Below are 22,070 nucleotides of genomic sequence, written 5' to 3' on the forward strand. Positions count from 1 at the left end.
TGAGAGCAATGAAATTCTTCTTTGCATGCTTTTTTTCTTTGAAAGAGAAGATCTTTTGTGTGGCCTCCTGGATAGCTTGGGCAAGGAAGGAGTTTTCAAAGGAAGGGTGGGAGCAGTGGCAGCCCATATTCAGCCTGTGGACACTGGGTTATTTATCCATCCATCCCACCTTTCCTCTGCCAGAGCAGATGCTGGAGAATCATGGAACTGTGCATTGCTTTGTTAGACATGAGACAGGTGTTTGAAGTTCATGCAGGTGTGCTTTTTTGGAAGAGAGGGTCTTGTGTTTGGTTCCAACTATTGAGACAAGGAATGAGCAAATTTATTTGAAGGGGAGGTTGTTTTAATCTCCTAGAACAAAGCAGTATGTGTTCCCAAGCAATACCTACCATGTTATAATTGCTTTGCTCCACACTACTGTAGAGTGAAATCATCCTTCCTGGTCATGCTGTCCTGGTTCTTAGATTTACCAAAGTGATCTTCTAGTTGTGGAGATAAATACCTGCTGTAACTATTTAACAGTGGCATTCTAAAGGGTGCAGAGTTCTCATAAAGCAGTGTTCTTCAGTCTGTGGGGACCCCAGTGGAGTTGTGAAGCCTTGTTTTGGGAACTGTGGCAAACTTTCAAAGCTTGTGCAGGAGAGGTTTTGGATCCAATCCAATAATGGTTAGTTGGCATCCTTCAGTCTCGGAAGACTATGGTATCGCGCTCTGAATGGTGGTTCTGGAACAGAGTGTCCTCTCCAGTGCGCAAAGCCTGGGTAAAGTAGATATGGAGGATAGACTGTTACCCATGCAGCAAATCCCCCCTCTCCACATCACTGAAATGGTCCAATGGAAAGGCAGAACCCAATATGATTGGTTCCAGCAGCGTGGCAGGAGTTGCCAGAACGTGACTGTGTTCAGCCATGAACTGCCTCAGGGACTCCGGCTCCGGATTTTGCCTCGAGGTTGACTCCTGAAGCCTTTTTCCGTAACTGGATGTAGCCACAAGGCAGTGGAGGTTTGGGATCAGAGTTTTCCTTCTCTCAGATGAGCTGCCTTCCCAGGCTATCGAGTCCCATCTACCTGGTGGCTGTTTAGTTGCCTCTTACGACAAGTACAGCCAAACTGATGGCCTATTCTTATCCCCAGCCCCCAGGGGTACCCCCAGGATACCAATAATGGTACTGCCTTATCAAAAGAGAGTTCTTGATATAATCCTGCACAGCCTCTTTTTGCTGTCTTTTTCTCCAGCTCCTAAGGCTGGCTCTGCTTAGGCTTTACCTCACAGGATTGTTATAAGGATGCAAGAGGTAAGGTGAAATGGGGGAGGGGTGAGCAGTGATGGGGCAGATCAGGTCATGGGAGAGGGTGGGATTGGTTCTGGGTCCCCAGGCCCAAAATTCAGTCACCGCAAACACCCGCCCATAAGTCGACCCCACAGATAAGTCGAGGGCAGGTTTTGAGCCAACGATCATGGAATTTTCTATGACCCTCGGATAAGTCAGGGGTTAAACTTAGGAGGGTGTCTGACTATAGTTTTGACTGATTTTACCCCAGGCCAGATCCTGAAAAATATACCTACCACTAATTGTTACCTAAGAACTGTAGCCTCTAATTTATTAAAAACATAGTAAAAGATCATAAAATACATTTTTATTCTTTTTAAATTCTGGTCTTCACCACCTTTTTGTAAACACTATCAGAGTAAGTGCACTGGTGTTCCTGTACTCCCAGGGACACTCAACAGGACCTTTAGGGGTACTTGAAAAAGAATGGAATAATGGCAGAAAAAGGCAGGTCTTGCTCCAGAATGCCTTGCAAGGACCAGGAAGGGAGGTAGCTAGTTGACTGTGAAAGCCCCACTAATAGCTAGTTTTTGGTCATCAATTCATCTATGAACCAGTGAAAACCAGCACAGTAAAAAAGCTGAAACATAATAAGGAAAGTGATCAGTCACCCAGAATTTCTCAGCACACTTGTGGTCCAAAACAGTGCAGAGTCTGTTGTTCCTTAAACAGATAAAAAGAGAAAACACTGTGATAAATACATGAAGTCTGGGATTTCATATAGAGGAGATGAGGGCTTGTATTATTAATTACAAACATTTTGCTAATATGAAGGGTACAATTTATGGAAATGGGCTGCCAAGGGATATGCAAGTGAAAAAGGTTGGAAACCACTGCAGGAGAACCATGAATCAAATCCACCTTTAAGGTGTCTGGTGTGTTAAGCCAGAAGCTCTACATACAACATACCACCCATAACACATAACTGAGAGTGTGCACTTCAGTTCACAGCAGAGAGATGCAGCTGCATATATTTGCAACCCTTTTTACTCAGAAGTAGACCCACTGCTTTTCATGGGTGTTATTCTTAAGTAATGCTGCATTGAATTGTAGCCTGGGAATTGTTGCTTCAAATGGAAAGGGGGTCCCATCCTGGTGTTGAAAGAAAAAAAAGACCTCTGCCAAATGCAAACCCTTTGCAAAAGGGAATCAGGTTGCAGCAGCAAAAGGGAATGGAGGAGAATAAAAGGTTAACTTTGGCTGGCAAGTCCCAGGAAAGTAACTATAGCAACTAACCAGCTGCCTGCCTAAGCTTAGAGGTGAAAGGAAACTGATCAGAGTTGAAAGACTCTGCCCTTTGATTGACCTGGAGATAAGGAAAAGTGATAATTGGAGCTTGATTACTTGGCAAAAATTTCAGGTACTATACCTGAGTATCTATGCTATTTTTTTATTGGGGTCACAGCATAAAAAAGGTCGAAGACTGCTGTCAGAGAGGGAATGGATGTGTTTACCTTTCCACAGTTCTATTCACTACCTTGCCATGGCCCTTTGCTCTCTGGTGAAAGTGATGAGAGGAGCCCTCCTTCAAAGCCTTGAATTTGAAACTGAGGAGTGGGGGTTGTCTCCATATAACTGTGGAGAAGGTTCCTCTTGCCTTGTCCAGTTCCAAATGGGAGGCAAAGATGCATGCTGAGCAGTGGGCAGTGGCAGTACTGGAGAGTTTTGTTGCTGGTCTCGTTTTTCCTTGCAGCTCCAAATTTGATGCTGGGAGGGGAATAGTCCCCTCCCAGCATCAAATTTGGAGCTGCAAGAAAAACCCTCCTGCAAGGAAAACCCTGCAAGGATAACCCTGATATTGTGCTAAGTTTCCAAAGCCTTCTAGTGCCCAGTGTATCTGATGGGACCATTCCTGATTGTCCCCTAAGGGACAGGGAATTGATGAGGAGGTGCAGTGGACTAAAGCTGCAGTCCTATGCACACTTGCCTGGGAGCAAATCCTAATGAACTAAAAGCCAATCCTAGTTGTGCGGAGTGTTGCCGCTGCAGTTACTGCGCTGGCACTAGGTGTAACAAACATGTCATAAAGCATGTTTTGGGGATGTGTGAGTAAGGAGCATTGGTGGGAAGGCCTGCACTGTCCCAGCAGCACCAAATCCAGGTGCTGAGGAAAGAGGAACAGAGGGCAGGAAGAAGTGGAACAGAGGTGGAGAGGAAGATAAGGCTTGGGGGGGGGGATTAGCCAAGGAGACCTGTACCATATCCTATTCCTCCTCCCAAACCTCTTGCCCCGACTCAGGACTTCTCAGGCTTTCCCTGGCGCAGATCGAAGTACACTGTAGCACCGTTGGGCAGGCTGGACACAAAGTAAAGGAAAAAATGCAGAACAAATGCCAGATCAAATGTTTCCCCAAGGAGATCTCCAGTCTCCTCAAACCCAGTGCTGAATGCAGCATTGGCCGTGTGGCCTCACTGCACCAGCGCTGGATAGGATTGGGCTGTCCATGGAACACTTTCCCAAAAACACACACAAGACTGTGCGGAGGGGGAGGCTCAGGTTTGAGTTCTGGCTACCACAAATTTTGGCTTGGCTATGAAGGCCAGCCAGAAATTCTAGAGATGTGGGCATTTACCATATCCCCTTTTATAGAACATGTTAGTATTGTTGAATAAATGTTTTAGATTTCTTGGTTGCTAGGTGTGATCACAGTGATTGGTGTCTAACTTTTTTGGTCCCAGGTCCTACTGAAACATCTACAATACTATTTCAGACCAATGTTAACATGTGCACTATTAACCTGTGTCCTCAGCTCTTCCCACGACAATGACACTTCAGAACTTGCAAATCATTGAGGAGGCTGGGTGAAAGCATTTTGTTCTTGATGGTATTTATTGTAGTTATACCCTGCTTTATTTCCCCAAAGGGCACTTAAAGTGGCTATGTTAAACAAAGCATTCAAAAATGCAGTTCTTTAAAGGCAAGCATTTTATATGAAGCTTCCTTATGTGATCAGGCCATTGAATCATCTAGCCCAGTCACCTATTATGACTGGCTGTGACTCTCTAAAGTAGTGTTTCTCAAACTGTGGGTTGGGACCCACTAGGTGGGTTGCAAGCCCATGTCAATATTTTATTTTTAATGTATTAGATTTGCTGCTACCATGGTTTGTGATTCCATTTGGGGAAATGTTACAGACCTGTATTTTTAACAGGCTACTATATACAGGTGCGGCCTATTTATCCACTGATTTTTTTTATCTGCTAATTTGTCTCAATGGGGTGGGAGAACTAAAAGTCACACACACCTTTGCCTCCTTTGCCCTGCACTGGCATCTCGCTCTATTTCCAGGCAGCCCAAAACACTGCAAAAAGGCTCTGCCTCACCCAGGCAGGGAATAGCCCTGGAGCCCTGGAAGAGGTTCCCCTTGCAAAGGAACAGTAACAGTAATACTCCTGGAGCCCCTTCAGCCAGCCAGCCAGACTGAAGAGGGGGGCAGAAAATCCTGTGTGACCAGAACACGTGCAGTGAGGTGGAGCTCTCTTTCTCTCACTCACAGATACACAGGGGGCAGGTGTGGTAGCAACATAGGGGATTGCTTTAAAAAACCCAGGGAGTGTTTGCCCAATTTCCCCCCCCCCCCACTGAGATGGTGCAGGCTATCCCTGACACAAGCAAAAAACCCCCACCACCACCATGGTGCAGGCTATCACCTACACAAGCAAGCCTTCCCACCAAGCAAAGCATGAGATTTAGCCTACAATCCTCTCCACACTTTCCTGGGAATAAGCCCCATTGACTGAAATGGGGCTTACTTCTGAGTAGAAACGCATAGGGCTGGACTCTTAAAAGCTCAGCATTCCAACTGTGAAAGAAGCTGGTCAGCTGGCAACGGGGAGGGCTCAGGCAGGGGAGGAGAGGGGATTGCTTTAAAAAACCCAGGGAGTGTTTGCCTAATCCCCCCCCCCCCCATGATGCAGGCTCTCCTGCTCCAGCAAGCCTTCCCAAGCAAGCCTTGGGAAGCCTTGGAGAGACAGGTGAGGGTGAGCAGAGCTGGACTACAAGTCTCAGCATGCTCCGGGGCAGAGGAGCTTCCATGATGGCGGTGGCCAGAAAGGGCGGCAGGGGCGGCAGCAGTGAAGAGGAGGAGGAGAACCTGCGGCGCTGTTGGGAGGCTGCCTGGGACACAGAGGACGAGGCTTCCCAAGCAAGCTCACCATTCCAACTGTGAAAGAAGCAGGACAGCTGGCAACAGGAGGGCTGAGTACTGAGCAGAGGGGAGGGGATTGATAACAGCTGCCTTAGTTTCCTTCCATCCAGAAGTGTCAGGCTGCAGTATTTGCATAACTCTATGGAATTTAGCACATGTTTTTTGTTAATCGCGCTGAGGCACGGAATGGAACTGGTTGAAAAGCAGTATATAAATACTGTTAATTAATAATAATAACTAATGTAGATAAATAGGCTCCAACTGTATATGCTTTTAACAGTTATAGTAAATGGGACTTGCTCCTGGGTAAGTGTGGGTAGGATTGCAGCCTAGGATTGTTAGAAAATGTTCCTACTTGATAATGTCAGTACCGATCATGACATCACTTCTGGTGGGTTGTGACAGATTCGCATTCCAAAAAGTGGGTCCCAGTGTTAAATGTGTGAGAACCACTGCTCTAAAGATTTGAGCAGAGAACTTTACTGTCCTGACTTTCTGAAATCTTTAACTGGAGTTACCACAATTGAACCTGGTAGCTTCTACTTGTGGATGTACCCACCATCTCACCTTCTGGTCAAGAAGGGAAGCCTTCTTGACCAGATGCATACCACTCCTCATCACTGTTGTCACATGGACTGTGGTTTGGAAAAGGTAAGAAGCAGGGATTATCTTTCCTCTCCTAACCCTATCACAAATGTGAGAAATGCCTGATTTTTGGTGGTGGTGGGAATAGGTTTGGTGGTAAGCACAACTAGAAGCTGGCTAGTAAACCAAGCTAATATTTGTGTTGGGGAGTGATCAACTATGGTTTTTCCCATCCCCAAATTATGAAGTGGCGTTATTTTATGGCGAGAGGCCCTACCATATGCTTTTTGCTAGATACATTAGGCAGTTGGCAAACTTCAGTCTCGAAAGACTATGGTATTGCGCTCTGAATTGTGGTTCTGGAACAGCGTCTGGTGTGGCTGAAGAGGCCAATTTGGGAGTGATAATCCCTTCCACACTGGGAGCAAGTGTAGTCTATCCCTGGTCTGTCTCCCTGGATGTGGGGCTTCCTTCGTTGCCTCTTTGCCTCAGTCTGTTGGCCAAGTATCTCTTCAAACTGGGGCAGGCCATGCTACACAGCCTGCCTCCTAGCGGGACGCTCAGAGGCCAGGGTTTCCCACCTGTTGAGGTCCATTCCTAAGGCCTTCAGATCCCTCTTGCAGATATCTTTGTATCACAGTTCTGGTCTACCTGTAGAGCGCTTTCCCTGCACGAGTTCTCCATAGAGGACATCCTTTGGGATCCGGCCATCATCCATTCTCATGACATGACCAAACCAACGCAGGCATTTCTGTTTCAGGCAATTTCAAGTATATACATGCTAGGGATTCCAGCTCGTTCCAGGACTGTGTTGTTTGGAATTTTGTCCTGCCAGGTGATACTGAGGATGCGTCAGAGGCAGCGCATGTGGAAAGCGTTCAGTTTCCTCTCCTGTTGTCTGCAAAGAGTCCATGACTCAGTGCGGTACAGAAGTGTACTCAAGACCCAAGCTCTGTAGACCTTGATCTTGGTATGTTCTGTCAGCTTCTTGTTGGACCATACTCTCTTTGTGAGTCTGGAAAATGTGGTAGCTGCTTTACCGATGTGTTTGTTTAGCTTGGTATTGAGAGAAAGAGTCTTGGAGATCGTTGAGCCAATGTACACAAAGTCATGGACAACCTCCAGTTCATGCGCAGAGATTGTAGTGCAGGGAGGTATAATGCAGGGAACTGGAGGTTGTCCATGACTTTGTGTACCTTGTCTCAACGATCTCCGGCACTCTTTCTCTAGCTAGATACATTAAGCATTGAGAGTTTTGAAATATTTGTTTCAGCGCTCTCTCTGTTTTAAAATAGGAAAGATCTAGGGGACAGAGCCAACACTCGGCGAAGTAGCAGTGAACCTCGGGGGCTCTCGAGGGGACTGCTAAATAGATGTGTTTTCAAGTGCCTGAACAACTAAGGCACGCTTCGTTGCCAGGAAGACGGTACGAAGAGCTGAGAGCTTGAATGGGGGAGTCCTTTGAAATAGGCAATTTCAAGGATTTCTCTCTGTTTGCTCTGTGCTGAATCACATTCTATCCCGGTCGCCATATTGGAGAAGATTCGGAAAGTCGAGCACTCCCCCTCCCACGGCCTAGATACAACAACATCACAGTGAAAAAGCTTAAAAATGTGAGTAAACTTGGCTCATTAATTTAAAGATTATTTATGTTGGCCGCTTGCCACCCAGAGGGGAAATAAGCGAATTTGGATTTCCACTGCTGGAGTAAACATAAGACTATTTTGTTTTATGGTATGCACCGTAGAGAAATAGAAAAGTAATCTTCAACGGAGGAAATAAAGTCTACTTTCGTTTTCCCAGCAAGAAGCCTTGATTCAAGGCTGGTCATTTAAAGGTATACTAACACAATTTGAAAGTGTTAGTAAACACTTGCACACTTGTAAAAAGTGATGCACTTTTGATGCACTTGCAAAAAGTGATGCACACTTTTTGGAAGAAGAGATTTAAGATAAAGATTTGGATGACTCTTGGATTGTTTGATTTGACATTATTGATTGGACTGGGATCATTGATTTATATTTTTTGGACACAAAAACTGGAAATTAGCCCTACAAGAACTGGCTGGATTTGATATGGACAAAAATGGCATTTGAAAACTTAAAGGATGTTAGTAAAAACCAGTCCTTTTTAATGGATTTCTTGATGGATTTTAGAAGTGAAATGGAGCAACAGGTCAGAGAATTATCTGAACAAATCAACCAGACAAACTCCTCCCTGTTAAGCAAGCAGGAACAGATTATAAATAATACACAAGAAAAAAGAATGGATCCAGTATTGGGTGAATCTAAGGAAGTGGAGTACTTTCAAGTGAGACAGGAGATGGAAAAAGCAACTCTCACTATAAAAATTAAGAATTTGAAGGAAGAAAATAGAGGAAACGTCCAGAGAACACGCTGTCTCAGGAAGAGGAAGAACTTTGGGATTAAATTCAAAAAACAGGAGGGGGAAAAAGAGAGGCCAAGAATTTTAAGAGACTTAAGAAAAAAAGAAGTGTTGTGGGAGGAGCAAGAAGGAAAGCACCAAGAAGACAGAGAACAAAACAACTATCAAGACAGAAGTTAAAATGGCTGAATAGCAAGTAGAAAATTTTTTTTTATGTAGCTATTAATGGTTTAAATTTTTTTGTTAGAAATCAAGAGCATTTTATTAATTATATTAAATTAAAGTAGATGAGAATTATTGTGAAAACTAAAGTGGTAATAAGATAAATAAGTAATAAATAAATTAGTATCAAGACAAGTTAAAATGGCTGAACAGCAAGTAGAAAATGGAAATTTGGAATATAAGTATTGTGAAAAACAAAGTGGTATTAAGATAAACAAAAGGGTTATTTTTTGAAAAGAAGTTATAAAATAAATTATAGATGGTAATTTATTTTAGAGAAAATAGTAAAAGTGTATTTTGGGTCATCAAATGTTGGATGAGTAAAGAACTGAGGGAATTTGTTATTATATGTGGTGGATAGGCGAAAAAATAAGAATTTTGGAAAATGATACATAATATAAGAAATATTGAAGTGTGTAATACCATTGTAATTGGAGACATTCCTTTTAGATGTGATATTAGAAGCTAAGAATTAGATAAGAGAGATTTTATTTTAGATATTAGTTTAGTGGTAAGAAGAAGGTATAAGTAAAATTTGAAGCCTTTTTATGATTGGATAGATAAGGTTAGAGAAAAAATATTGATTGTTTAGTTAAATTATTAATCAGTAGATTAATCAGTAGATTAACAATTATGATAAATTTTGTATTTATGAATAATTGTGTTTGGATTAATGTATGTTGTAATCGATGGCCAGTATCCTTGTGTGTGACCTATGTAGTCCTAGCCCTAAGTCTATCCAATGTTTCTTACCTGTATCTGTAATAAATAATTGCAAAAAAATATATAAAAAAAATAGGAAAGATCTATAGAACCTCTTTTCTAGGAAAGAGTATATATTTGGGTGACTGATTCATTAAGGCAAATGATCTAATGAGGAGATATGGGGTAGTACTGCACCTGAGCTTTACTGCCACCATAATGAAAAGGTTTCAGAACATCAGGCAGGAAAGATATTTCTGGTATTTGGACATTTCCCTTTGATTTTGGCACTTCATCTTGAGATTAATCAGTGAACCATTTGATCTTCCCTGACATTTTGACTCTCTCTCTCTCCAAGGACAACTTATTATTACCACTGTCTCTTTCCAAGAATGCGTAAAAAGAAAATAGCGTAAAAAAGAAAATTTAAGCACTGATTGAAAGGAAGGTAGGCCAAGTGCTGGAGAAGTGAGCTGGTTGCCATGAGGGTGAAGGTTTCTGTTGGCAAATTTGATTTCATTATTGTAGCAGAGCTGGTGAGACATGTGGGGATATTTAATTTCCATTTTGGAGGCAGGAGCTGATTTCGAAGAGCAGGGCCAATAACTACCTGAAATTTTGTATGAAAACTAGTATGTAAAGTGGGGGTCCACTGTTTCCGGCCAAAATTTGGTTTCCTGAAAATCTTGGGAGTTAAGGTAGGATAATGTCTGAAAATTCAGTTGGAAACCAGGAAGACCTAGACTTTCATCTCACCTCTGCTATGAACTCTATTTATGTGAAAGAGGCAAGGGGCAGTAGCCCCTTAAGGTCATTGTCTTCCTGCTTCTCTCTCACAAGTATTCAGCAAGATTTCTCAAACTGCAGTGGATCACGGAGCTTTAGCTGATAACTGAGAAGGCAGATAAATGGAGTCCTATGGAAAGTTAAACTGAGCCATATTGCGTGTTTACTAGATGAACATGCCTTAGTCCATCAGGAAGAGCAGACCGAGAGGAATCCAATGCCACCAGAATGGTCCTGATCCAATGAACAAAGCCCACCCCCCAAAAAAACCCGAGAAAGAAGTCCCTCCCTCCAAGCTGATGAGCTCAATAGAAAGCAAAACTAAGCTTCATGTTCATTTATATTTGTGAGTAAGCAAACCTGCTTTGGCTGGTGTTGAAGGTCAGGCAAAGAGGAATGCAAGGTTACCAGAATGGTCCTGATCTGATGAAAGTGGAGCTCAACAAATACTCCAGAAGTCAGCCCCCTTCCCACAAAAAAGGATAAAAACAGGCTTCAGCTGGTAAGATGAATCTTTTTCTTTTTTAGACTTGTAAAGTCATGTGAGTCCTGATAGTCCAAACTTCTCCCCTCCCTCCTGTGAAGCCTAATTTTCTCTCCTCATCACTCTGAGGCTTTAATGCTGTTTAGATGGAATATTGAATATCAATTGGATTGAGTATCAATCTAGCCCAAACAAAACACGCTGAATTTAATACTGATTTCATCCCAAATCTCATCGAACTGGTTTAAATATAAGAACTTAAAATTGAACTGGGGATGGGGTACAACTAAAAATCTTACTGATATTTTTTGGGGGGAGGGGTTTTGAGGTTATTGCAGGCAGGCTGCAGAGATAATTCAGTTGGTGGGATGACTTCCCATCTCACTTCACTTTATTTATTTGTTTTACTTTAATTTTTTACAATTATTTATTTTAATTTTCTTGTTGATGTAAATTCTAGCCATGACATCACTTCTGATGGGTCCTGGACAGATTGTTGTTCTAAAATTGGGTCTTGAGCTAAAAAGTTGGAGAACCACTGATCTGCAATAATGGGACAGTAATACAATTCTTACAGGGCTGTTGTGAAGATTATTGAGAAAATATATGAAGAATTCTTTGAAGTGCTATGCAGAAGCAATTGTCTGCATGATAACTGAGGTATTTTAGTCAGCAGTGCTTAGAATGTTTTTTCCTTTGGATTTAATATAATATTTCAGAGCTCTGTGTTTCTATCGAATAGAACTGTTCAGGGGAAGATCTCCTGAACAATAACTGGCTCCTGAAAAACCAAGATAGCCATTGATACTACATTTTATGCATTTTTTCCCCACCAGATATACATTTTAGTTTTTCTTATTTTCATGGGTAGGAGTAGAGAAGATGGTGAGAGTGCTGTTTTTGCCCTCCCATCCATTTGCACTGCTGGAAAAAATTGGTAGAATCACATTGCTAGGCTCTACTTCTTCCAAAGTCAGGCAGGAACAGTTGGGTGACTCTGTGGCAGTGGGGCCAAATGTCTGTAGTCAAGTACCACCAGTGTAACTCTTTCCACTGGTTGAAAGACACAACACTAAAATATCCTCAGGCTCTGGACTGGTCCAGCCCACTCTTCCTGTTCTGACATTCTCTATATCAGTGGTTCTCGGGCATTTTAGACTGGGACCCACTTTTCATGATGACAATCTGTCCGGGATCCACCGAAAGTGATGTCATTAACCTGAAAGTGATGTCATGCCCAGAAGTGACATCATCAAGCAAGAAGTGAGATCACTGTGATACCAATGCCGGAAGTGAGGTAATTAAGCAGGAAGTGACATCACTTCCAGGTTCTCGCATAGAAACTCATAAACTTCAAATGACAAGAGAAAACATTCCTGCACAGAAGATTTTCCCAATTCTCTTTCCCATGCTACTATTGCTACCAAGCATTCCACCTGTAAAATTCAATATACTTCTTGAAATGAGGTGCGTATGAAGGGTGTGCTTGCTTCTGGCATGGCATTGAGCATGGCATTGATATATTTTGAATATGCCTATCAGTGTTCATGGCACCTTGCTAACTAACTAACTAACTAACTAACCTGAAGCCTCCTACAGACCCAGCAAAACCAGACTTATCTGCACACCTTTAAGACGTGAGTCTTCCATCTCATCTAGCCCCCAGATCACTCACATGCTCAGTCCACTCACCCCAGTTCCCCTACCTCGGATCACCCACATACTCAGTCCATTCACCCCAGTTCCCCCACCCCATCTCACCTAGCCTTCAGATCACCTATATGTTCAGTCCACTCACCCCAATTCCCCCATACCTCCCTCTCCTGGGTGTCTCAGTGCTTTAGTTTCTGTATTTGCTGTGCATCAAAACTTTCACCAAGTGAATCCTTCATTATGGGAGGGAAGATCCTTTTCTGAGCCCTGAATCTTCCCTTCCCAAACTTCAGCAAGAATCTTTTGAAAGGAGCCCATCCGAGGCGGGGGTGGGGGAAAAGGGGCAGCTTCAGACTCACACCTGAAATTCCAAGAGACAGGCTCTGCTCTGCTCCGCTCTGCCATAACCCGCTCACTGGAGAAATGAAACAGGTGCTTCCTCGACCTTTTGTGCCTGCACATGCTGCTGTTTCAGACCCAGAGGAAGAGGAGCTTCTCTCTTTCTGCAGGACTGGTGCAGGCTTGGAAGATAGCAGTGCACATTGCCAGTATCCAAGATGTTGCCGCCCAGTTCATTTTGCCAGTGTCCGAGATGGTGCCACCCAGCTCATTTTGCCAGTATCCAAGATTGCGTTGCCCTGCTTTTTGTGATCCACCCAAAATTGGGTTGTGGCCCACAGTTTGAGAACCACTGCTCTGTATTGGGGGGGTCTCCAAATTTTTTGGCCAAAGGGCTGCATCAACTATCTGGCACAGTGTAGGGGGCCTAGGAAAAAATAAATTTTTAATATAAAATTTAAATAAATAAATACATTAGAGATGGAACTTGGATGGATGAAAGAATGAATGGGCTCAAATTTCCAGGATTTCTCCAAGTACAAACACACACCACAGAAATAAAGCACACACTTATGGACCCCATTTCCCCACCCCATAAGCATAGCTCTGGTTGTGTTTGGTCAACTGAGCCAGAGGCTCTCGGGACAAGAAGCTGGCCATGGGCCAGATAGAGACTCACCACGGGCCACATCTGGCCCCCGGGCCGGGGTTTGGTGACCCCTGCTCTATATGGCAGGCTTGGGCTCAGTTGAGTTTTTTCCATTTTAATTTTGTATTACTTTGAACAAAGGCATACGTAGATGGAAGTAAGCAAAGTGTGCTCTTGACTGGACTCTCTGTTTTGGTAGCTGGGGGGGGGGGTCAGGGCTGCAGAGCTTTTCTTCATCCTCTTCTAATTACAATAATGCAATTGCTGGGTTCCTGTCCAAGCAACTCCCTTTTAATTCTCTCCACGGAATCCCTCTCTAAACTCGGCTCAGTGCCTCTGCAGTGTGCAGGCTCTGATAACACTGTAACCATGTTCCAATGTATTAAACTTTTAACATTCTTAAGATTCAATTAATCTTATCTTAACAACTCCCAATTTTGGGCACTAATTAAGTGAAAGTAGCATAGTAGACGAAGGATGTGGCATTAATCATCAGCTGCCTTATAGCCGTGAATTAGCCTTTTTTTTTTTTCCTAAATCCTTCAGCACATTCCCAGAAGGAATGGAATGGTTTGTTTCCTGTTTTGTTTTTTATAGAAAGTTATTAATCCCACAAAGGAGTGTTTGGATCAGGATTAATTTAGTCATTTGTTTCATGTTAGTGATAAATGGCTTTAAAAAATAAAAAGCAAAAGTAACCCAAGCTTTCTCCAGGAGAAACAAAATTAAATCATTTGATAATTATTTAGTATAAAGGGCCATTATTGCAGCTTTGGTCAAAAGGTTATCAGGGCATGCTAATATACTTTTTTTTTCAAACTGGCTGTTAACAATGTTTTAAATTTCCTGAAAAATTGTTTTTTCTTTCTGTTTTAAAATACCTGTTTGAATCACCTTAGAAGCTAAATCTTGGAGTCCCTGTCTGTATAATTTTTTTCCTTGGGCATCATATTTAGATTATGAGTCTTCAGATCACTTAAGGAGGAGGAAAATCACTTTGGTCTAGAGCAGTACTCCCCAACTTTTTAATAATAATAATAATAATTAATAATCAGTGCTTTTTTGTAAAAATAAAAAAGGTGCAGGAACTCACGAGTTGTTAATCTTTTATTTATTTATTTTTAAATTTATTTAAAATAAAATATTTTATTTAATATATATAAATTTAAAATAAAATAAATCTTTTATTTATTTATTTCATTTATGTATTCATCTCATTTCTCTCTCTTTAAATCCCCATTCCCCAACTACTTAAGAACTAGAAAATGATGGGAGATCTTCAAGAGAGAAGAACAAAAAGAGATGGACCACCTTGGAAGCGCACACCAAGGATTATATCAAGGCTTGTTGCATGTATTTGCAAATATGTAACAACCAAAAAATTTAATTAAAACTTTAAAACATTTAATAAATATTGGTTAAAACAATTGATGAAGGCAAAATATAAAAAATGATTACATTACATCACTCTACAGATTTATTTGAACCCAAATCAATTAGCACACAGGGAGAGGGGGCACAAAAGATGGGTTAATTAATAGATTAATAAACAAGTTATGGATCAAAAATCATGTGGTCACACACCCTCTATTGGCTCAAGACATTGAAACATGATTGGTGCAAAGAAAAGAACATCCCCCTGCCCACTCTATCACCACATCCTGTGGCCAGGAGTTCCACAGGCATTCAGTGTGAGTGGACATCCCCTGGTTCTGGTGTTCTGTGAGGGGGAAAACAGCATCCCCCTATCCACTGTATTTATCACCATGTCCTGAGGCAAGGAGTTCCACAGACACTCAGTGTTCCAACCCCTAAAATTCAGCCACTGAACTGAGGGCAACAGATTCAGAACAGTCCAAAGAAAGTTCTTCTACACACATGTATAGAATTTGCAGCCACAAGCTGTGGTGTTGACCAATCCTAGGCATGTTTACTTAGAAGTCAGTCCCATTGGAGTCAGTGGGGCTTACTCCCAGGAAAGTGTGGACAGGATTGGGCTGATGGGTGGCTGGATGGGTGCAGGAAAGTTGGTTAGGGGCGGGCTTGCCAGGCCAGCACCTGCTGCAGAAACAGACTGGGATAAAGAAGACAAGCAAATCAGCCTGGATGCTGCAGAAGAAAAGTGCATGGAGGGGAAGAAGAACACTGGACAAATGCAGACCAAGAGCCCCAGCCTATGCATGTCTACTCAGGAGCAAGTCCCACTGTAGTCAATGGGGTTTACTCCCAGGAAAGTGAGGACAGGATTGCAGCCTGAAAGTCCGCTCCTATGCATTTCTACTCTGAAGTAAGTCCTACTGTGGTCAATGGGGCTTACTCTCAGGAAAGTGTGGGTAGGATTGCAGCCTGTGAGCCCAATCCTATGCATGTCTACTCAGAAGTAAGTCCCATAGTGGTCAATGGAGCTTACTCTGTAGCCTGCCTGCAGTAACCCCCCCCCCCAAAAGAATCAGTGAGATTTCCAGTCCTCCCCAGTTTAAAGCTATTTCAGGCATATCAGGATAAAGACCCTCCTGGCTTTGTAAGTGCAAAATAGAAAACTTTCCCCTTACCACCAGAAGCCTCTTTTTTGTCCTTTTTAGTGGGGGGGGGGGGGGAGGAGAGGTTGCCTTCTGGAGTATCTCCAACTCCATGGGATCGGGACCATCCTGGTGTCCTCACATTCCCCTTTCCCTGGCCTGGCCAACAGCCAAGGCACGTCTGCCTACTCACGAGTAAATGCGACGTGAGGCTGCTTGCTTTCTATACGGCTCAATAGACTGCAGCTGGGAGGGAGGCAGGGACCACCTTCTTCCTTTTGTGTTTTTGGGGGCTGCATTCATTGGATCAGGACCATGCTGACATCCTTGGAGTCCTCTCAGCTGCCCTTTCCGACGGACTACTAGCGAGTAAACGCGGCCATGTGGCTTCATTTCTGGCTCATGCTCAGACTCGCAGCTGGGAGGGATGGGACCTTCTCCGGTGTTTTTGGGAGGCTGCATTCATTGGATTGGGGCCATTCTGGTGTTGTTGGATTCCTCTCAGCCTGCCCTTTCCGATGGACTATGGCAAGTATGCCTACTCGCGAGTAAACGCGCGCTATGGCTTACTTTCACTTTCCATAGGGCTCCATTCATTTTTTCCTGCAGGGGAGTGGGGGCTGCATAAAAAAGGTGCAGGAACGCTGTTCCGGTGCGTTCCATTAGAAAAAAAGCCCTGATAATAATAATAATAATAAACTTTATTTATACCCCGCCCTTCTCCCCAAAGGGACCCAGGGCAGCTAAGCACCGGAACCCACTTTTTAAAATGGCTGTCTATCATGACCCACTAGACACCCCCCAAAAAGAGATCTTGAAAAAATACTTTATTAATTAATAAATTATTAATTAATAATAGGATCATGAACTGCCTTGACTGCTAGAAACTTATATATAGTATGTGTATAGATATTTGTTAGACTTTCCCTAGAAATTGAGTTCAAGGACTGTTCTCCCAAACCTTTACAATCAGTCCAGGGTACCCAGAAAGCTAAACTGGAGGGCAAGACGTGCAGTTCGGGACTTCTAGGTCAGACAAAAGGCTGAAACCGGTCCCATATGTGATCTATGGCATACCAATTTCTCCAGAAAATGTGACATTTTAATTTGGGAGTATGAAGATTATCTCATACCACAGATTAGCATTCCAGCTAGCAATTTTCTTTTGCAAATCAGGCAAGGGTGCTTGTAAAGATTTTTAATGTTTTGAAAACTTTCCACAATCCACCAGAAGTTGGCTAGCAACCCACTGGTAGGTCCCAACCCACAGTTTAAGAAACACTGGTCTAGAGAGAATTTAGGATACAAGTTCTACAAGTCCTTTCATTTGCAAAAGAGACAACAGCTAAGCTGGGATAAACTGGCTTCCTGTGGTAATGGTGACGGGGCTATGTGTGCTTAGGTATGAAATGGGAATTCATAATTCTGCATCAAGACTGTCAAAATTCTGAATCCTGCAACTTGTATAAATTGCAACAAAGAATCTTCTAGCATCCTCAAAGCTAACCAGTTTTTTTTCAGCCTATGATTTTGTGGACTACAGTCTACTTCATCAGGTGCATGATAAATTGCATATGTTGAAGAGGACCATGAGTCACAGAAGCATATGCTGCAATAAATTAGTCAGTCTTCAAGATGCTACATTTTCTGTGGTGTGTACTGTGACAGACTAATACGGCTACCACTCTAGTTAGTTGATATTATGCAGTGATGCAATTTAAGCACACTTATGTGATTTCATAATTGATTCAGCCGATTTTGCTTTTTGACATCCTTCTGGTTTTGTTAGTTGGTGTGGGGTCAAAGAGCTGTGTCTGACCTTGAAGCACCCCAGCCCTCTGACTGTCTCTTTGGATTTTACCAAGTATTGCCCACACAAGCTTACCTTCACAAGAAACAAACATATTAGAAAAGGTGAAAATTTGCTTAGTAAGTTGGAAATCTGCAAATCTATATGATTTGTGACTTCATGCGCTCCAGTGAAATTGTAGCATACCCTCAACTCTACTTTAACTTCAACTGGGCATTTTCAAAGGACTAGAGGAGAGAACATAAACAAAGGGGTTAAGCAGGGATGCATTTTGGCTCCCATGCTATTTAACCTGTTCCTGAATGATTTAGCCCCAGCCTTGAAGACAGTGGATGGTCACTGCCCGATACTTGGGTCCCATCCAGTGCCGCTATTACTGTATGCGGATGATGCGGTTCTTATTTCTCGAACAAGAATTGACTTAAAACATCTACTTAATCAATCTATAGAGTATTTTACATCCAACAAGTTACAGATTAACTACTCTAAATCTAAAATCATGGTGTTTGCCAACAATTGGAATCCATTTAAATGGTCATTTATGGGCAACAAAATGGAACAGGTAAAGACATTCAGATATTTAGGCATTAATTTCCACTATAAGCATTCGTGGGTTTCTCATCGTAATGCAGTCCTAAATGCATCAAAAATCTCATCCCTTGCAATTTCCTGGGTTTTTTTTAGCCAAGATAACAGATACGTCCCGGCTGCTTTAGAGGTATTCAAGGCTAAGGTACGAGGTATTCAAGGCTTGTACTTTCGCAAGTTCTTTATGGCTGTCCAATCTGGCATAAGGCCTTGAATCATTCAACTGAGAGCATACAGGCCTCCTTCCTGCGGAGGATCTTGGGTTTTCCCAGATGTGTTCCATACTCTGCTATGTGTCTTGAAGTGGGTTTTATTAGACTCAAAACATTGGCTTGGTTGAGATCAGTAAAATTTTGGCTTGCAATCTTCAATGCTGCCCTGTATGGGCTAATGTACCAGCTTCTGGCTGATCCAGTACTGCCTGTGGAGGTTGCGGATTTACTCACCAAGCTTAAATAGATAGGACTAGACACAGCAAGCCTGGGTATGATTGGTTTAAGCGAAGCCTACAGGACTATCAAGGAAAGATTGCTTGATATTGAGCGTCAAGAGCTACTCTGTGCAGCTAACACCATTTGCTCCCCTCTCCATCTGCACATCCCAGTCAGCTTTGGGAAGCTGGCTTCTTTCCTTTATCATCTGCAGTGCCCACAGGCTCGCAGAGCATTCTCCCTTGCGAGATGCAATGCCTTTCCATCAGCTCTGCTAGCGGGCAGGTTTTGTGGCATTCCCTACTCAGAAAGAAGATGTACCTGTGACAGGAATTGTGTGGAGACATTACATCATATATTTTTTACTGCCCACTCCATGATACCCTTCGTAAGATCTATCTGGCTCCACTGCTGAACAAAATGCAGGGCTGGGAGGGTTCATTTAAATTACAAACTCTTCTTTCCATAGAGGAAACTGACTCTCTTGAACAAGGTTGCCAACTTTGTTTCTGGGATTCTGGCAGGATGGAATTCTGGGCCTTCCGCTATATTATGGTGAATGGGGGGAGGGTGTATTGGATGATTACGAGTGTTTTATTTTATTGTGTGTGTGTTCTGAATGTTTAATGTTTGGTTGTTGTTTCGTATTTCCATTATCTATGCCAATAAAGGTCTTATGTATGTATGTATGTATGTATGCATGTATGTATGCATGCATTGCACCCACAACTACGATGGGCATTTTCAAAGGACTAGAGGAGAGAACCACAGGCTGTTCATCTCACCCCAGAGCAACCAACTGTCCACTGAACTTGTTCACCATGTGTTCCTTAAAGGACTATGTACTTCCTTTCCAGAGTCCAATTCTTTTCCTGTTCTCAATTCCTGGATTCTAGCATTTCTAAGGACTGGTAGCCAACCATTGCTGATGCTCAAAGACTCTTCCTTCCATATTGTTCCTTCCAACACCTTATTGTTGTGGCGTTTTTTTATATTTATTGCTTCCTTGTAACTTTAAGTGTGATGTTGGATGGTTGTAGATAATACTTGTGCATGTTGGAGCATAAGAGGCACTATCGGTTGCTACAGGTTAACAAATCAGTGGTGGCTGAGCACATGGCGAAGACAGACCATAGGATGGATTTCCAACATGTACAAGTACAGGTTGTGTCTCATTGTTCACTAGGGTTCCATTCCCAGAACTCACATGGATGGCAAAAAACGCACTAAAGCAAATCAATAAAAAACAAAGTCCCTTTGTTCCAGTGATTGAAAAACAGCTTTGCTGACCTTTTGTAATGCACGCAGAGGCAATCAGTCTCCAGGTGCTTAGGCTTCACTAGGAGACAGCAGTCCCTCCCTTCACCAGGAGCCACAGTGAGGGGAAAGAGGTGGTAAGAATGTAGGAGGTGATAATCACTTCCATTTAGCCGTCTTTCACTTGCCCAGGGGGAAGGGAGGAGTGAAGCCTGGAGACAGAATGATTGCTGGATTGTCAGCAGGCTGCCCTCTCTCACATTATTAAAGGACCGTTTTCCTTTAATTTAAAGCGTACTTCTCATCAGAGATAGAAAAATCTGTGGATAATTGGATTATACCTGCAATCACTTGCGGGACTGTCTCTCTACAACAGTAAAAAGCAGTTTTTTAAACTGTGATTTTAAGGGGATGCATTTTTCCCCTTCCCCAGGGATTTTTCCTCTTCCCCAGGGATCAGCACATTCCTTCTCATTTGCAGTGGCCATTTGTGTCAAATCCATGTATAAAAAATCCATGTATAACAAGGTTGGACCTGTATTTTCTATGACCACTCAATACCACACTCAAATTTACAGGGAAGCAGTGGCAGATGTCCACCTCCATGGTGTGAAGAGTGGAGGAAGGTGTGAACCTGAGACCTGCTTTTAAAAAATAAAAATTTCCTCAGTAAAAATTGCAGGGGTGGAATAGGAAGTAACTTACAAGTAGGTTTTCAATGGATAAGTGTAGTGCTGAGTTTGTCTGTGTTAAAAATGTCAGTATGACTAATGAGGATTTTTGCTTTTCTTGTCAGGTATGCCATTCCCCCAGAACATGGCAAGCGACTGGAGAGACTGGCAAAGGGTAAGCTGTGCTTGTTGTCCTTGCTTAAAACGTTATATTTGTCAAGGCAATATGTGCACAGGGTTATGTTTGAGGATGCATGAGCTAATAACCTTGAGTTGCTTCAGATGGATACGATGCTGAAATGGATAACAGTTCCACCTAGGAAATAGCATGTAACTTGTGTTCATAGTTACTTGATGGTTGCCTGCATGCATTTTGCCTCATTATTGCTGTATACAACAGCTATATATAAAAATTTACCCCGAGTTTTGGCATCTTTCTGAACTTTGAACCAGCTGCATGTCTTGATGTGACCTCCAATAGAGAGGGACCTGGCAGTGGTGTACGAAGGTCATTTGGCACCCAAGGCCTATGAATTGACATCCCCCAATATGACAAAATTAATTAATCTGGGCTGCAAATCCAGGTTGGGTGCCCAGGTCTACCTGCCCAGCAAACCTTGGCCACGGATGTCAAAGTTAAACCCAGAGCCCTGGTCTACCCACCTGGAAGAGGCAGATCCAGAATCAGTCAGAATGGGAGCCCTGGTCTACCCAGCAGGTAGCTCTGAGTTCCAAGTCCAGGTCGAGGGATCCCAGGTCTACCCACCTTGCACTGACAGATAGGCGAGAGATCTTGGGGTGGTGGTGGACAGGTCGATGAAAGTGTCGACCCAATGTGCGGCGGCAGTGAAGAAGGCAAATTCTATGCTTGGGATCATTAGGAAAGTTATTGAGAACAAAATGGCTAATGTTATAATGCCGTTGTACAAATCTATGGTAAGGCCACACCTGGAGTATTGTGTCCAGTTCTGGTCGCCGCATCTCAAAAAAGACATAGTGGAAATGGAAAAGGTGCAAAAGAGAGCGACTAAGATGATTATGGGGCTGGGGCACCTTCCTTATGAGGAAAGGCTACGGCATTTGGGCCTCTTCAGCCTAGAAAAGAGACACCTGAGGGGGGACATGATTGAGACATACAAAATTATGCAGGGGATGGACAGAGTGGATAGGGAGATGCTCTTTACACTCTCACATAACACCAGAACCAGGGGACATCCACTAAAATTGAGTGTTGGGAGAGTTAGAACAGACAAAAGAAAATATTTCTTTACTCAGTGTGTGGTTGGTCTGTGGAACTTTTTGCCACAGGATGTGGTGATGGCGACTGACCTGGACGCCTTTAAAAGGGGATTGGACAAGTTTCTGGAGGAAAAATCCATTACGGGGTACAAGCCATGATGTGTATGCGCAACCTCCTGATTTTAGAAATGGGTTATGTCAGAATGCCAGATGCAAGGGAGGGCACCAGGATGAGGTCTCTTGTTATCTGGTGTGCTCTCTGGGGCATTTG

The 22,070-nt window shown here is 43.0% G+C and overlaps 1 protein-coding gene across 4 annotated transcripts in view; it reads left to right on the plus strand.

Annotated features, from left to right (window-relative positions):
* Nucleotides 1-22,070, plus strand: part of KDM4B (lysine demethylase 4B) — a 301,643-nt gene that overhangs the window by 72,522 nt on the left and 207,051 nt on the right. For all 4 annotated transcript variants that reach the window (XM_066634889.1, XM_066634891.1, XM_066634890.1 and 1 more), the window contains exon 6: nucleotides 20,686-20,735. In XM_066634889.1, the coding sequence (XP_066490986.1) occupies nucleotides 20,686-20,735 (50 nt within the window). The remainder of the gene's footprint in view (nucleotides 1-20,685; nucleotides 20,736-22,070) is intronic.

This window comes from Tiliqua scincoides, chromosome 8 (assembly GCF_035046505.1).
Source record: "Tiliqua scincoides isolate rTilSci1 chromosome 8, rTilSci1.hap2, whole genome shotgun sequence".
NCBI classification, from domain to species: domain Eukaryota; kingdom Metazoa; phylum Chordata; class Lepidosauria; order Squamata; family Scincidae; genus Tiliqua; species Tiliqua scincoides.